The 14,695-nt window shown below is 39.1% G+C and overlaps 2 protein-coding genes across 3 annotated transcripts; one reads left to right on the top strand and one right to left on the bottom strand.

Annotated features, from left to right (window-relative positions):
- Positions 1-37: 37 nt before the first annotated feature.
- Positions 38-10,969, bottom strand: ints11 (integrator complex subunit 11). The gene is made up of 17 exons (XM_020651360.3): positions 10,766-10,969; positions 10,422-10,519; positions 9,143-9,216; positions 8,816-9,044; positions 8,604-8,702; positions 8,495-8,529; positions 8,267-8,405; positions 7,950-8,014; positions 6,957-7,146; positions 6,777-6,860; positions 6,589-6,678; positions 5,136-5,298; positions 4,899-5,009; positions 4,253-4,314; positions 3,945-4,087; positions 3,443-3,572; positions 38-349 (listed from the first exon to the last, which is right to left on the bottom strand). Exons 1-17 carry the CDS (start codon positions 10,791-10,793, stop codon positions 284-286), a joined length of 1,806 nt encoding a protein of 601 aa, XP_020507016.2. The 5' UTR covers positions 10,794-10,969; the 3' UTR covers positions 38-283.
- Positions 10,970-12,556: 1,587 nt separating this feature from the next.
- Positions 12,557-14,607, top strand: cptp (ceramide-1-phosphate transfer protein). 2 transcript variants are annotated; one of them, XM_020651350.3, is made up of 3 exons: positions 12,557-12,664; positions 12,779-12,932; positions 13,072-14,607. In XM_020651350.3, exons 2-3 carry the CDS (start codon positions 12,799-12,801, stop codon positions 13,592-13,594), a joined length of 657 nt encoding a protein of 218 aa, XP_020507006.1. In that variant the 5' UTR covers positions 12,557-12,664; positions 12,779-12,798; the 3' UTR covers positions 13,595-14,607. The 2 variants fall into 2 exon arrangements, with proteins under 2 accessions (XP_020507006.1, XP_065817620.1); XM_065961548.1 differs by having other exon boundaries at positions 12,565-12,932.
- The last annotated feature ends 88 nt before the right edge of the window (positions 14,608-14,695 follow it).

Here is a 14,695-nt window from a genome sequence, read left to right on the forward strand (position 1 = left end):
CTTTATGTTTTGCAGCCAGTAAAGGGAGCTCATGAAAGACGTTGCAGCGGTTTTTTTATTATAAAAAAAGAATCATTCAGTGTAGGCAGCCGGTATGGAAATGTGTTAAAGTCCACATACTGACAGTAAAAGGGAGCAAATTCAGTCTTAACACCTTTGAAGTTTACAGATACAAATTGGTAGTTTTCTGCACTTGCTAGCCTCTAAAATGTCCAGGCTCAAAATAATCATTGTCTCTGAGTTGTTCCTTCAAATGATCACACTCTGGGGCGAAGGTTATTTTTCAGCACAGTCCAGATGGAAGCCCTTTTTTCAGCAGGGTTGAAAGAAAACTCCCCAGGTCCTCGTCCTGGAAAGAGACAACAAAACATCAGATCAACAAAATTACAAACTGCCCCAAAAATGTCACTTTAAAACCATTTGAAAAAGCCCAGAGCACCTCAAAGGTTTCACATACTCGAGTTATAGCAGTCCCAAAATACTGTTGAGATAAGGAATTAAGAATAGAAGAAAAATGGCAAAAATCTCAGCTGAAAACTGCAAACACATTTTCACGATGTATGTCTATCAAATCTATGGGGTTAGAATTTTTTAATGGTTAATTAATTTTAGGTTAACTGACCAAAATCAGGAGTGTTTGTTTATCTGTTTATTTCTAAGGATCCCCATTAGCTGTACCCGAGAGCAAAGCTATTCTTCCTGGAGTCCACATGAAAAACAAAACTTATAGGTTTATAAAAATGAACATATTTAAACATAATTTAATTAGGCACTACAGTCCACCTCTCCAACCCCTCTACATTCGTGTTTGCAAAAAGGCGTTCACAAATTGGAATGCACCATAAGTAAACACTAAGCGCAGGCGGTGGACAAAATCGTCCTTGTCTCAAGCTGCATTCTTGTGTTAGCAGGCTAATGGTAGCGCTCTTTAGTTTGCTTGTAGCTGCACACTGCATGTAAATTTACACCAAAAGAACATGATCTACAAACGCTTACGTTCAAATACGCAGTGAGTACAGTAAGTTATTCTTCTTTTCTCTAGTCCCTAAATTAAAAAGCTTTTATACACAAGGGGATGAGCCAGCCGGCCGTCCTGTCTGTGTAAACATGCTGTAGATACCGCTCAGACAACATCAGACAGAGGGACTCACACTCATTGTGGACAGTCAGGACTCAGAGATATGTACTGAGGATTTACTGGATTTCAGCTATATTTATGTGTAAAATGTTGCACATTATTTCAATCAAAACCTACAGAATATGTTAGATACCCCCTGTTTAAGTTGACCTACACACATGGTATTGTGTGACAAAGAGGCAGAAGTACAAATGCTTTCACTTGTTTTGCACATAAAATTTAAAGCCACAGGAGCCGCTCTCCTTCCACTGCACTGTGTCTCAGTTTGACAGGTAGGTTTCCCTTCCTTCCACTTTCATCTTCATCGCACACTGCCCAAACCTGAATGTTATTCTGTCTACCCACAAATGTTTTCACTTCCTGTGGCTCATGAGACCGCTCCTCAGCCTAAGAGTGTTTGTAACCCCTCAGCACCAACAGTGCGGTAAGGTAGGTTTAAGACACATAATGAACTTGCACGCTGTGATAGGAAACAGTGCGAGCAGACTTTAAAGCATCCTAAAAATATATATTTTAGAGGTTTTTGATGTAACTCTTCTTGAACATTATTTACTCATACATCACTGTTTGTGCATTCATTTGATTTTGCTCCACCCTGGCTGCTTGTTTTTACATAGTTGTGCAGTATAAATAAAATCTGGGTCATGTTTTGTTCTAATACATTTTTGAAGCCTTTTAGGCAAACACGTTATAGTAATAGTGGAGAGCAACATGAAATGAGACGGAAAGAGAGAAGGGGACTGACACACGTCAAATCACCAGCTTGGAATCAAAATTGGGAGTTTCTGCTCATTTATAACATTGAATTTGATGCATGCAGAGGTAGACAAATGCTTTCTCTGCAGACAACAGGTCTAACAACATTTTGCCTGTTTTAAACGTTGATAATGACAAGAATACTTTTTGTGTTCCACTATGATAAATTAGACTTTCATCAACCTCACGATGATCACATATTTATGCTTACATGAAGTTGGTTATCAGTTTCTCACTTTTAATTCCTGTTTAAATAGATGAACCTGTGGACAGTGATCTTGTAAGAAAGTCATATGACAGGACTGGATGGTGCTTGTTTACTATAAACTTTTTTATCTCAATGATTTCTACAATTTGGATCACTTTTAATCAGATCATTATAAGGTGACATTTTCATGCTGCATTCAGAGACTGATAGAGTGCTTCATTGGTTTAAGACATATCTGTATGAGAGGAGATGTTATGTTTCCATCTGAGGGTATGTTTCCAAAACAGTCACCAGATAGTATTACATGGAGTGCCACAAGGATCTATTTATGGTCCCCTTCGTTTTATGTTTATCTGTATGTGCAACAAAACGTTTTTAATTCATTACAACATTTCGAATACCTCTGGATTGAAACTTTTTGTGGCATATGAGGAAGTGTGTGGGCTTACCTTCTTCCTCAATCTGCTGATGTTGCACTGCCCTGCACTCACATGATGTGCGTATAACTACCTCCTTTTTCTATCTTTAAGTGCAAGCCATCAGTAAACACAGATGTCATTTTCTTATCTATAGAGAAGATAGATAGTGAATTGTAGAAGATAAATACCTTCATTTCCTCGTCCATGAATCCTCTCAGCCTTGTTACCATGTTACATAATGTAACATTGAAGTACTTTACGTGTGTGTGTGTGTGTGTGTGTGCGTGAGATGTTCTGCTTTGCTCTGAGATAATCTGTTATGTTTGTTATGTTTGTTATAGTTTGAATTGTGACCTAAATGGCATCGTTTATGTTTAATATTGTACATGGTCCCTTTACAAATAAAAAAGTTAAATGAATAAATAATAATAGTGGACATCATGGGTTGATTTAAAAACAGTTTACCTCCTAATTAAGTGCTAAGGCACCAAGGTACTTATGTTAGAGGACAAAAACTGAGGACTCATCTTGATTTCTTGGCAGCAAAAAAAGAAATTACGTGGAAATTTAAATATTGGTGGTTTGAGGCCGCCTATCAAAACCCCATCTTTGGAAACTTTCAACCTCATTCATCACCTGTTTAACTGACTGTTCTTCTGCATTTTTGTAACTCTTACTCTAGTAGAGGGGTCATATGAGGATTTAATACATCTTTTGATTTACCTTCAAATTTATAAAGGCCACATCTCTGCTGCATTCAAATCTTATTTTGGTGTATGTTAATGTTTTGCGCTGCCTTTCTGCCTAAAGATTTCTTTATCTGAAAATAAGTCTCATGTTCAAAGCATTACAAAGACCATTAAGATGCCTTTGTGAAGTGTGTAATTAATAAGTAAAGCTCAAAGAACAATAATAGTTTACCTGATAACTCCAGGAGAGCAGCAGGACCTTGGTGTTGGGGTCTTCAGCGGAGGAGGAGACTTTGATGACAATGGACTCCACCATGACTGTGCCATCAGGAAGGTGCTGGATTGTGTAACCTTTTAACACGCTGAAGCACAGATAAATAAAAACTATGTGTTATAACAGATAAAAGCATTTTCTCAAAGGTGAAGATAAATGGAAAGTGTAGTAAAACTAGTTTGACCTATTAGTTAAATAATCTCCCACATCACCAACGATCCGGTCATAAAAACAGATAATCTCCTAAATCTTAATTCTCAGAAAAGATTACACAAACACCATATAGGAACATGTACGTCATAATCAAATACGAGATGAACAGAAAGAAGACCCTCGAAGAAAATAACCTCTTATAAATGTGAAAAAGTAGACATTCAGACTGTGAAATTGTTTCAAAGAAACAGGTAAAAAAGTGAGATGAGACCCCGTCACCCTCATCTTCCTGCAGTGCTCCGCTCACCTCTTCAGGTGTGTGTAGACTCTGTGGAGTGTGTCTGTGTCGCTGTGCGGGTCCTGGAGCTGCACGCGGCAGGTGAAGCGTAACTGATGTTCGTTGAGGCCGAGCTCCTTCAGGGCCTGCTCTGATGACACCAGCTTCAGACTCTGTGCTCAGAGAAAAACAACAACAAAGAAAGTAATATTATCAGCATCCGTTGGTCCGCGCTGACAGAGCGGACCAACAACCAAAGGTCAAGAGTAGCAGTAAAAAAAAAAAAAAATGACAGACTCCCTGATCTGGTGTGTGCAGTATAGCGAGAACAAACTTACATTTTCTTTCATGATCAGAGTTCCATGCATGGTGCGAGGTTTCTTGGGGTCAGGAAGAGGCCCTTCAACACAAGAACAGAACAGTTTATTAAAGATAAAAGAAGTAAACCCTGGGTAGTAATGTATTTACTCCAATTTTCAAACAATCCTATTGAAACTTCACATGGTGCTACGATCCAAGGAAAGGGTCCAAGTGTCTATTATGACCCAAGCCTGTTACATGGGGGGGGGTAACAATTTAACTAACATCAATCTACTGCTGTGACATTTACATTTTAAACGTGTTGGCAGATAGGTGGCCAATGATAACGATTTTATCTAGATACAGCAATTCGGCGATAACTGATATATTACAAGACTATCATATATAAATATTTGACTTACTAAAGGATATGAAATGCCTCTAAAAAAGGTAAAGTGCAGGATTCATGTATTCATTCTTCTCTTACTCCGCTTTGTTCTTTAACATCTTTTCACCACTGTCTGAGATGATCCTGCTTTCTTCTTCGGCCAATTTACAGTGATTCAATAATCGTATCACACGAGTCAGGGCGCCGATATATATTTTTTCCCAGCCCTGATCTGAACCATTGGTACCTTAAAACCCTTTCACATGTGAAGTTCCTGAACAATCAATGAATCATACCTCCCAGAGCCATCTCCCTCTTGAGCAGGTTGAGTGAGATGTCCACAGGCACGCTGGGGTTTGTAGTCACAGTCGCTGTCTCCCCATTGGCCGGCATGTAACAGTCTATGCCTGTCATTAAAAAAAAAAAAAAACAGGAACATTTATAAGCGTTCTACTGCTCGTGTGTGTTTTTTATACCTTTAAACAGGAAAAACATGATTTATGTGACAGGTCTATGGACGGAGATTCACTCACTGAACTCCTGCTCTATCTTGCCCTTCAGGAACACCATCTTGGCTCCCTCCCCGTGCACCAGCAGCATGTTTCGAGGCTCGGCCATACGGATGAGCTGCATGATGCCCTTAGCGTCTGCATGGGCGCTGAAGGACATGTACTCCACCTGAAGCTTCACATCCAGCTGTAGGAATCACAGGAAGTAAGAGAGAGAGTTAAACGAGAAGATGAATACCACTTCCATTTATTTTTGAATGAATATGAAGTTAGAGCCAGAAGATTACACAACACCAGATTTTTTGATTCCAATACTTGTTTTGCTACCAGGGCAACAAAAATACAAGTGCCAAGCACCTAACACAGAGTCCTCACAGCACACAAGGGTTGGATTTCCTGCGACATTGTGCACGATTGCACACTCACTGTCCACACTGCATCTGTTAAATATTTCATCCTCGACTCTGTGAATTTCAGTTTCCCTCTTGCAAACAGTTTGACTTCTAATGCTTTTCAATTGTAGGTCGACTAACGTAAGTGTGGTGCTTTTGCATTGACGAGCGGATGTATATATTATTAATGAAACATATCACTACTTAGCAAAACAAGCGAACAAGCTGTGTTGAGTGAGAAAAGCGAGTGTCAGTGCCTTGTAGAGAACCCCTCCTTCCTCCTTCGTTTACACGAGCGACAGAGAGGAAAATAGGAACAGGCCGTTGTGTTGCGTCGTGCTGCTTTGCACTGCATCGCTAGCAGGCGGTTAGCTGTAGTGTTGAATCATTTCTTGTTTTTAATGAGCAAAAATTGCACGCAAACTCCTGCACACCATCTTAATTGCATTGCAAATGCATTGGCAACGTTTTGGTCCTGAAATGTTGCAATCCTATTCGTGCAATTCAGAAGTTGCTCCCTTTCTTTTGATTGCAGCAGCTTTTGGTTGAAAATACGACTGAAGATCTGGAGTGTTTTTTTGAAAGCTTGGTACCTTTTGATACTATTGACCATTTTAATAACAGAGATTGTATCATTTTTGAAACACACACAGTATTGAGAAGAATCAAAGCTCAAAATGTTGACGACTTTAGACAACACAAATGTTTTTGAAAAAGTACTGAAGACTTTTCCTTAAATCTGACATCTGAATCTGTGCAGCCAATCAACAATTCATTCAAAAAGCACTTCGACTCACATTTTGCCCTCAACCAGTTTAGTGTCTCTTAGTAAGAAATATTGAAATTTTCCATAAATGTTGACTAATTTTTCAGCCCAACTTCCATCCATGTAAATCTTCCAGCACAACATTAAAAGTAACAAAGATGTGATTTTTTTTTTAATTGTGACCTGCTGAGGGACTGCAGATGTAAACTAGCTCTGAGCTAACTCTGGTACAATCACATCAAATGGCAACATTTATGTTTAATATTGTACATGCTCCCTCTACAAATAAAAAAGTGAAACAGATAAAGATGCATCTTACTGTTGCTCTTCCTTCCATCTCAAGTTTTCTCTGCCCATTCAGGATCTTGTGACCGATTGTTCCTTGTACACAATATCCAGGCATGATGACCTGAAGGCAGAAAAGTGAAATACGTTAGTTTTTAAGAACTGTCATCTGAATTAATAAATAAACAAATAAATAAAGATGTGTTTCCTTTTGAGACTCACCATGTTCTTCTCATTGCCGGCCCATTTCTTAAAGATCTGCAAAGACTGACCGGCGTGCAGCATCCCTGGTGTGGCGAACACCACCTGAAAGTTCACATGTTGTTGTTAAGTAAATCATATCATTAAAAAAAAAAAAAAAAAAAAAGTCTTAAACACACAAAGGAGGGAAACTGCACTCACCATGGGTCCGGGGTTATCAGCGTAGGAGCGGTCAAATGGCTTGATGTGTTTAAACTCGAACATGTTTCTCTGTACGAAGGTTTTGCGGATCTTCTGGTTGGTCCACGTGATGAAGAGCTTGTAGTAATGGTTTGCCTTCTCCGTCAGCCCGGTGGAGAAGTAGATGGGGGCCTTCAGGTTCATCCTCTCCCTGGTGGGTAAGAGGAGAACATGAATAACATCAAAAAGTTCACACGCCCCAATTATTACATCGTGTCTAATCAAGGAGGAGGTTTTTTTTTAAATCCAGACAAACTGTGACTATGATCAGTGTAAACCTTTTTCAATCTGCTCACTTCCTTTATCATTAACGTTATGAACTTTAACTGGCCTTTGTCTGATATCAGTCAGACAGAGAACAGTTATTATCTGCCCACAGCTCTGCCCTGCTTTCTAATTATGATCTTAAACAGAAGATTTGTCACATTCACAAACTTATGCTGATCATTTTCGAATATAAAATGCATTTTAAAGGCTTTATATGTGATTTCTTTGATCCAGCAGATGTCGCCCTTGAGCACCTGCATGAAACCAAAACAACTTGCGGTGCGCTGTTGTGTTAGCATGCTAATGCTAGCGATCTTTATTATGCTGGTATCTTCACACTGCATGTAAATTTACCTGAAATGAGCGTGATCTAGAAACACAGTTAAGCAGTGAGTACAGTATGTTATTCTTCTTTTCTCTAGTCCCTCAATTAAACAACTTTTATACACGAGGGGAGGAGTCAGCCGGCCGTCCCGGCGATGTAAACAAAGTGAAGATAGGACTCTGAAAACTCTGAAAACATCACAGACAGTGGGACTCGGGTGTTACACCCATTGTAGACAGTCATGACTCACTGAGTTATTTTCAGAGGATAGACTTCATTTCTGCTACATTTAAGTGTGAAAAATCTCATATAAAGACTTTAATAAAAAAAATGTTCAAATAATACTGAAAGAACAGCTCTACCAAAAGGTCTCCAGCAGAATGCAGAGTTCTTGAGCTCTTCCGAGGGCAAAAACTGGAATGAGAACCTGAAAAGATAGACACACAAAACAACAGAAGATGTTGAAAAAATTCACTGAATTCTTTAATTCAGAGTCAAATCCAGACATGTGTGAAGTTATCTTCTCAAACATGCAGCACACAGCAGGAGATTTTCAGTGTCAGAGGCGTTCTCACCTACTGATAATACCAGTCAGCAGCGCCGGCCCCTTTTTGTATACAGTGTATTTATAATATAATATAAGAAGATTAAAACTTCACCATCACAACACGGAAGTTACCTTTCCTCCTCTTTCTATGCTTTCGTGAACTTTCTTCAAAAAGTCCCGCTCTCGGCATCTCTTCGAGTCACGGATGGTGGTGGCATACGTCGACTCTGAGATGAGGATGTCCGGACGGCACTTATCGATCCACGCAGCTCTGCATACACACAAACACAAATATGAAGAGACAGAACAGCCGAGCGAGAAACTCAGGGAGATAAAAAAAAAAAGATAAGTGCCACTTACCCTAGATGCCTGTCAGGTGTCATGTTGTAGTCTCCCTGAAAAATCAAAAGACGTTATTCCGAGCTGCTAAGTCCAATAACTCTGATACAGTGCAGGCTCGTGTACTCACAGTGTAGACCACAGACTCTGATCCCACTTTGATGTGCACCATGGCAGCACCCAGGACGTGGCCTGCATAGTACGCCTTGATCTCCAGCTCGTCATCCACCTGCCGGCAGCACAACAGAAACAGCTTGATTTACCATCAAAAGCGAGACGGGCAGCTGGCGGACAGATGACTAAAGGGACGGAGGCGGCAAAAAAGTGACACGAGCATCGCACCTGGACGGTTTGGTGGAGGTTCAAAGGCACCACTTTCTTCATGCAGTCCTTGATCATCTGGGATGTGAAGAAGTTGGTTTCTCCCTTTTTGTCCACCGTGATTTTCCGGAAGTCTTCTAGCAAAATGGGACATATGGCTTTGGTGGGGTGGGTCATGTAGATGGGTCCATCGTAGCCGACCATCTCGCTCATGAAGGGCAACGCGCCACAGTGGTCCAAGTGGAAGTGGCTGAGGGAAGAGAAACAGGTGTAACAATGCAACAAAAAAAATAACAATAATAGAAAATAGTAATACAACTAGTCATTGTAAACATATGGACGACAAACCTGATGATCACACAGTCCAAGAACTCTGTCAGACGCCCATTCTGGGTTATATAAGAAAAGTCTGGGAAACGCCTCTGCAAAGACAAAATCAGCATGCCGGTTTTAGACTCGTATTTATTTTAAAGCTCTTACAGACACTTTTACATGACATTTAGAAAGATTAAAACAAAGCAAAACCAAGTTTAAAAAATGTGACCTTACGAGCATGCAGCTTTTTGTTCAATCAGTTTAATTTGTCAAGTATGTGGACACTGAAAGGAATTTGACTCCAGTTTTATGCAGGGAAAAGCAGGCCTGCCGAGAACTGCACGCACCTCGCAGGACAATGCAAAATATGGCAGACTCCATTTCTATGCTGCAGAATCGCCCATTCACCCTTTAAATACAATGCTTCTGTATTTCTTTGGAAAAAAACTCTTAAGTTCCTCTACAGACACTTTAAAGTCAAACACTGTTTAGAGCTCGGATTTACGCAAATCTGTCCCCCCCACTGTTCTTTTAGGTGGTTAGTTAGGTATATAACGCACACACACTAATAAACCTATCCAGAAACTACTAACACAAAATAATACAACAGCCTAAAAACAATATAAAAATGTTCACATTAATTTAATTTCCATTTCACTTAATGATTCTGTCTTTTATGATTTTGGACTACTTTTAGTATATTTACAAAAATGTGTAAAAAGATATTCTTATGCACTTTTAAATGATTTTTGATTTTTTTATGGAAGGCATCTCGCCCCCCCCCCCCCCGACCCGACCCGACCCGACCCGACCCTCACTTTTGGGAAACACCGCTATAGAACAATAAGGACAATTCACTTTATTAAGCATAAACTCCAGACACTGTGTTATCAAAGATCAGCAACAAGAAACAAGAGTTTAAATCCTGTTTTTAAACTGTTCCAAGAGGTGCATGCAATTCTCGACACAACACGGGTTTTGCATTACTCTCAGTGTTCAGACATACGTACACGTTCAATACACAACCACAAAATATAAAACACAACAACAACACTTGTAGACATCAGATAATAAGACTTATGTGTTATGTAGAGTGCAGAGTTGCTGAGATGAATATTGGTTTTGTGAATCAGGATACAAGAGGTAGATGGTTTCAGTATGAACAGTGTTTACAGAGGATGAATTACATCACACAGAGGATGCATTTAAACACCACAATAAGTATTCCCATGCACAGTGGTGTGTTTTGTACTTCACTGGATTAGGACTTCATGACAGTTTGAGCAAAGAATTTAAAAAGTTAGTCACTTACGTCATCATTGTATCCCATGTGCATCCCACAGTCGAGCATTATGTTTTTGCCTCCGATAGAGACGAGGATGCAGCTGCGGCCGACATCCTGTCCAGCACCTTGGAGAGAGAAACAGCTGATTACAAAACAAGTCCGTGAACGCACCACGAAAGTTAGCCTCTCCAGCTAACTGCAACTTCAAACCAAAAGTGTTTAAAGTTACAAGCTTTAGTCGACCATAAAGGCAACAAGCGCAGTTACCTTTAAAGGACAGGTAAACACTTAGCGAACTAAACTATCTGAAGTGTGTAGGTATTTATTGTTAGCTACATCAGATGCTAGTTAGCTGCTGTGACGTTACTCACCAAGTGGTGTTACTTTTATTTCAGGCATTTGTTTCTCATCGGGAAACTCTTGATTCAAATAAGGTGACCAACAGGTAGATGTACCAGCTGGTCTGACTGCTTTAGACGAATCTCTTCTGGTTTCACATGAAGATGCTCATTGTCTTAACTTGTATACATGTGGGAGTACCGTCGCTTTTTTCTTACTGCTGTCAAGTTTCACGAAGTTAAACGGGAATGTTTCCGGTGAGGTTTTCAAAATAAAATAATCTATACTCATCATGGTACACTTTGGATTTGGGGTGTTAAGATACCGTGGAAGGATAATACAATCACACAATAAAATAATTGTTTTGACACTCTACTTGCAGGATTTCTCATTAAGGAAAATAAAATAAATAAGAGAATATTATAAACAAAACGTATGAAGGTTCCTAGATGTGAATTTGTTTACAGTACAAACTCTGGAAAGGAAGCCATATACAATTAAGAAACAGCATGAATTGTTTTTCTTATTTTTTTTTAAATTCTTTATTTCAGATACATTGACCCAAAGCCTCATTAAACACACAATATGTGTAATACAAAACACCCACACATTGACATGGGGACTTGACTTTGGGGACTAATGGGGACCTCACTTCAATAATTAAAAAATAACTATCTTATTGGTGAAATTTCATGAAGTTCTACTACAAGTCATAAAATAATTTTTAAAATACCTTAAAAATAGAAATTGTAGTGGCGATATCTATAGTCTATAAATAACAAAAATTCCAAACAAATTATAAACTTAACACAAACTCATAATAAAGCCACTGAGGCACCTAGAGGGCGAATCTTACGCAGGATATGTTAATAAGTCCATTGTCCAGGTGATGATTGAAGGTTTTAGGGTGGTTTATTTTATCCAGAGACATCAAGCAGGCAACAAACAACAAAAAACGCTGCTGTCTCTCTTGCCCTGTCATCTTGGTAAAAAACATTAACCCATTAGGTGTCTACCTGAGTCTCACCTGGCTACCTGGCTATACAGACAAACCCAAGTACAGACTCCACCCTTATGCCCCAAGTAGCAAAATGAACGAATGGAAATAACTCATATGAATGTAAACAATAATAATCAAAATACCATGAACATAATCTAATATTCAAATGTATCCCCAAAATATCCCAAAATAAGAATATAGACTTTCACTTAATTTAGGAACAGTGAATAGCTGTAATAGAAATAATAATAATCATTATTATGATTATTATTATTATTATTATTATAGTATAAACAATTTAGCAATAGCAGGACAGAATGAACAAAAGAGATAATATTGAGAAATTAGATTTTAGTATTGAAAATTAGGTAGAGCTCATTATAATGGTGAAGTAATGCAGAAGGGGTAAAGTAATAAAACAGAGTACATATATAAGCATGTATCGAACCTACACACACCCACAAACATGCACACACACACACACACACACACACACACACACACACACACACACACACACACACACACACACACACACACACACACACACACACACACACACATTGACTTGGATTCTTCTTTGGTACTTGAACTGGGACCCAGACTGGTGACTCGACTACAACACTGGATACCACAATTCACAGCCTTAATTTACATTTATTATATTATAAAACATATTTTAACTGTTAATTTTAACATTAATTTTCCAAATATTATAATTGGGAAAAGCCCCTACCTTTTAGATTTCCATAACTAAGCACAGTGGCGAAGTTGAAATGCTTTTATTTTGAAGGCGACGTCTCAAATTTCCTGTCTTCTGCGGCTCGAGTTTGCGCAGTTAGAGGCGGGGATTAGAGCAGGAATGACCAGTCTACCCATGCATGCGTAAATAAATACTGACTTCCCTTTTCTCTGGTATCTGTTCGTTAAGGTAATGTGGTCGGGTTTTTGTCTCTTTACATCAGTACTCACACTTGTTTACACCTGTAGTCTGAAAGCAGCTGTTTGCCACCTGTAGTCATTTATTTGTTGCCTACATTGACAGCACTTCCGCACTGAGGCACCATGGCGGACTCAGTGGTTGCAGAAGATCAGAAATTCTCCTTAAAGGAGGTGCTGGACACTTTCAAGTTGTGTTTGACGGAAAATAAAGAAGTTTATCTCGAACATTACGTGGCTGGGTGGCGTGGTCTTGTGAAGTAAGTCATTTGGATTTATCTTGGATTGTGTTGCACTTGCAGGTGGATCATGAAGCATCTGCTGTGTGGACATGTACGATTAAAGGCACATATACAAAAATCAACAAACAGAACTCATTTGTTTTTCATCTTTTATTAGGTTTCTGAACAGCTTGGGGAGTGTTTTTGGCTTCATTTCCAAGGATGCTGTCAACAAGATCAAGATCCTGGTGGGCTACCTGGAGGGAGACAACGGCTCTCAGTATGTCACCATCCAGTCCATGATGAAGTATGAGCTGGATAGTGGACTTGTGGACCTCACCAAGAGAGGCAACCACCCGGAGTCGGGCTGCCGCACTCTCCTGAGGCTCCACCGTGCGCTGAGGTGGCTCGAGCTCTTCCTGGAGCGCCTCCGCACCAGCAGCGAGGACGGCAAGACGTCCGTCATGTGTGCAGACGCTTACAACGAGTCCCTCGCCCAGCACCACCCTTGGGTGATCCGCAAGGCCGCGGGCATGGCGTTCTGCATGCTCCCCGGGCGGCTTGCCTTCCTGGAAGTGATGAATGTGGGCACACCTGAGCAGGTCGTAGCCATGCTGGGGGAAGCCCTGCCTCTAATCTCTGAGGTGTACCAGATCACAGAGGAACTTTACGCTCAGAATAACATGCTTGACTTACCGTAGCAGCAACACGCGCTGTTATTTTAACATCTACATGAGTCAATATTTACTACTTGTTTATGCCGAATGGCTGTCGAGCTGGCTGCTAATCCTGTTTGGTGGTTTCAGTGTTACACATTCTCTGAACAGTGTTAATAATATTTTCAATGACACTAACCTGTTACTACTGCGTTACACGTGTTTAGTAAAAAACTAGTTGTATTTAAAAATGCTGCATGTTTATATTTACTCTTTACAGTGCACTTCTAAATGATCTTTTTTCATTTATAAAGGGAACTGCAATGCCCATGATCCTTTGCTCACCCGAACACTAGCTACTTTTGATTATTTATCAAAAAGAGAGACCACTTTAATAAACAATATTTAGAATTAGCGCTGCAATGATTAGTTGATTAGTAATAAACTGATCAGAAGAAAATAAATCTTGATTTTTATTTTGAGAATCAATTAATCTTTGTCATGATTTTTTAAGCAAAATAACCAAAACCAAAGTTTTTTTTGGCAATAAAACTTTTAAAACATGCTGCTCTTGATTGTACTCTACAGTAAATTGTATTTTTTATTCTTTTTGATGGGCCTGATAATTATTAAAATTATATTATATTGAATAACACCAGTTAATGTATTTATTTATATTGTCTTTTAGTTTAAAATCAGACAAAAAAAATCAACTAACAGTAGTAGCGATTTGCAATAAAAAACTTGCTTCTCCAGCCACAAAAAATAATTAAAAGGAGGCGCCAAAGTCACAATGAAAATATCACATTAAGTACTGGAAAAATGTGGACATTGAATATTATTATTTTTAAGGAACACAATCTTTTTTGGTAACTACTGAAACTAACTCTTTTAGTGGTGGACTCAGACTTTTAAAACTGGTTATGGTCTTAAGTCGACTTTTAATTGAATGTATAAATGACAAAATATGCTGTTTTACAAGAATGTACTGTACTTTATACAACATATATATGACCATTTATTCAAACAGGATGAATAAACAACGATGTTTAATTCCACGACATTGGTGGCTGTGTGATTATTGACCATTTCAAGTTACATTTAATCAAACGGTTCCAACCTTAGTTAGTTCCAAATTATTTTATA

Source organism: Labrus bergylta, chromosome 12 (genome assembly GCF_963930695.1).
Source record: "Labrus bergylta chromosome 12, fLabBer1.1, whole genome shotgun sequence".
In the NCBI taxonomy this organism is placed as follows: Eukaryota; Metazoa; Chordata; class Actinopteri; order Labriformes; family Labridae; genus Labrus; species Labrus bergylta.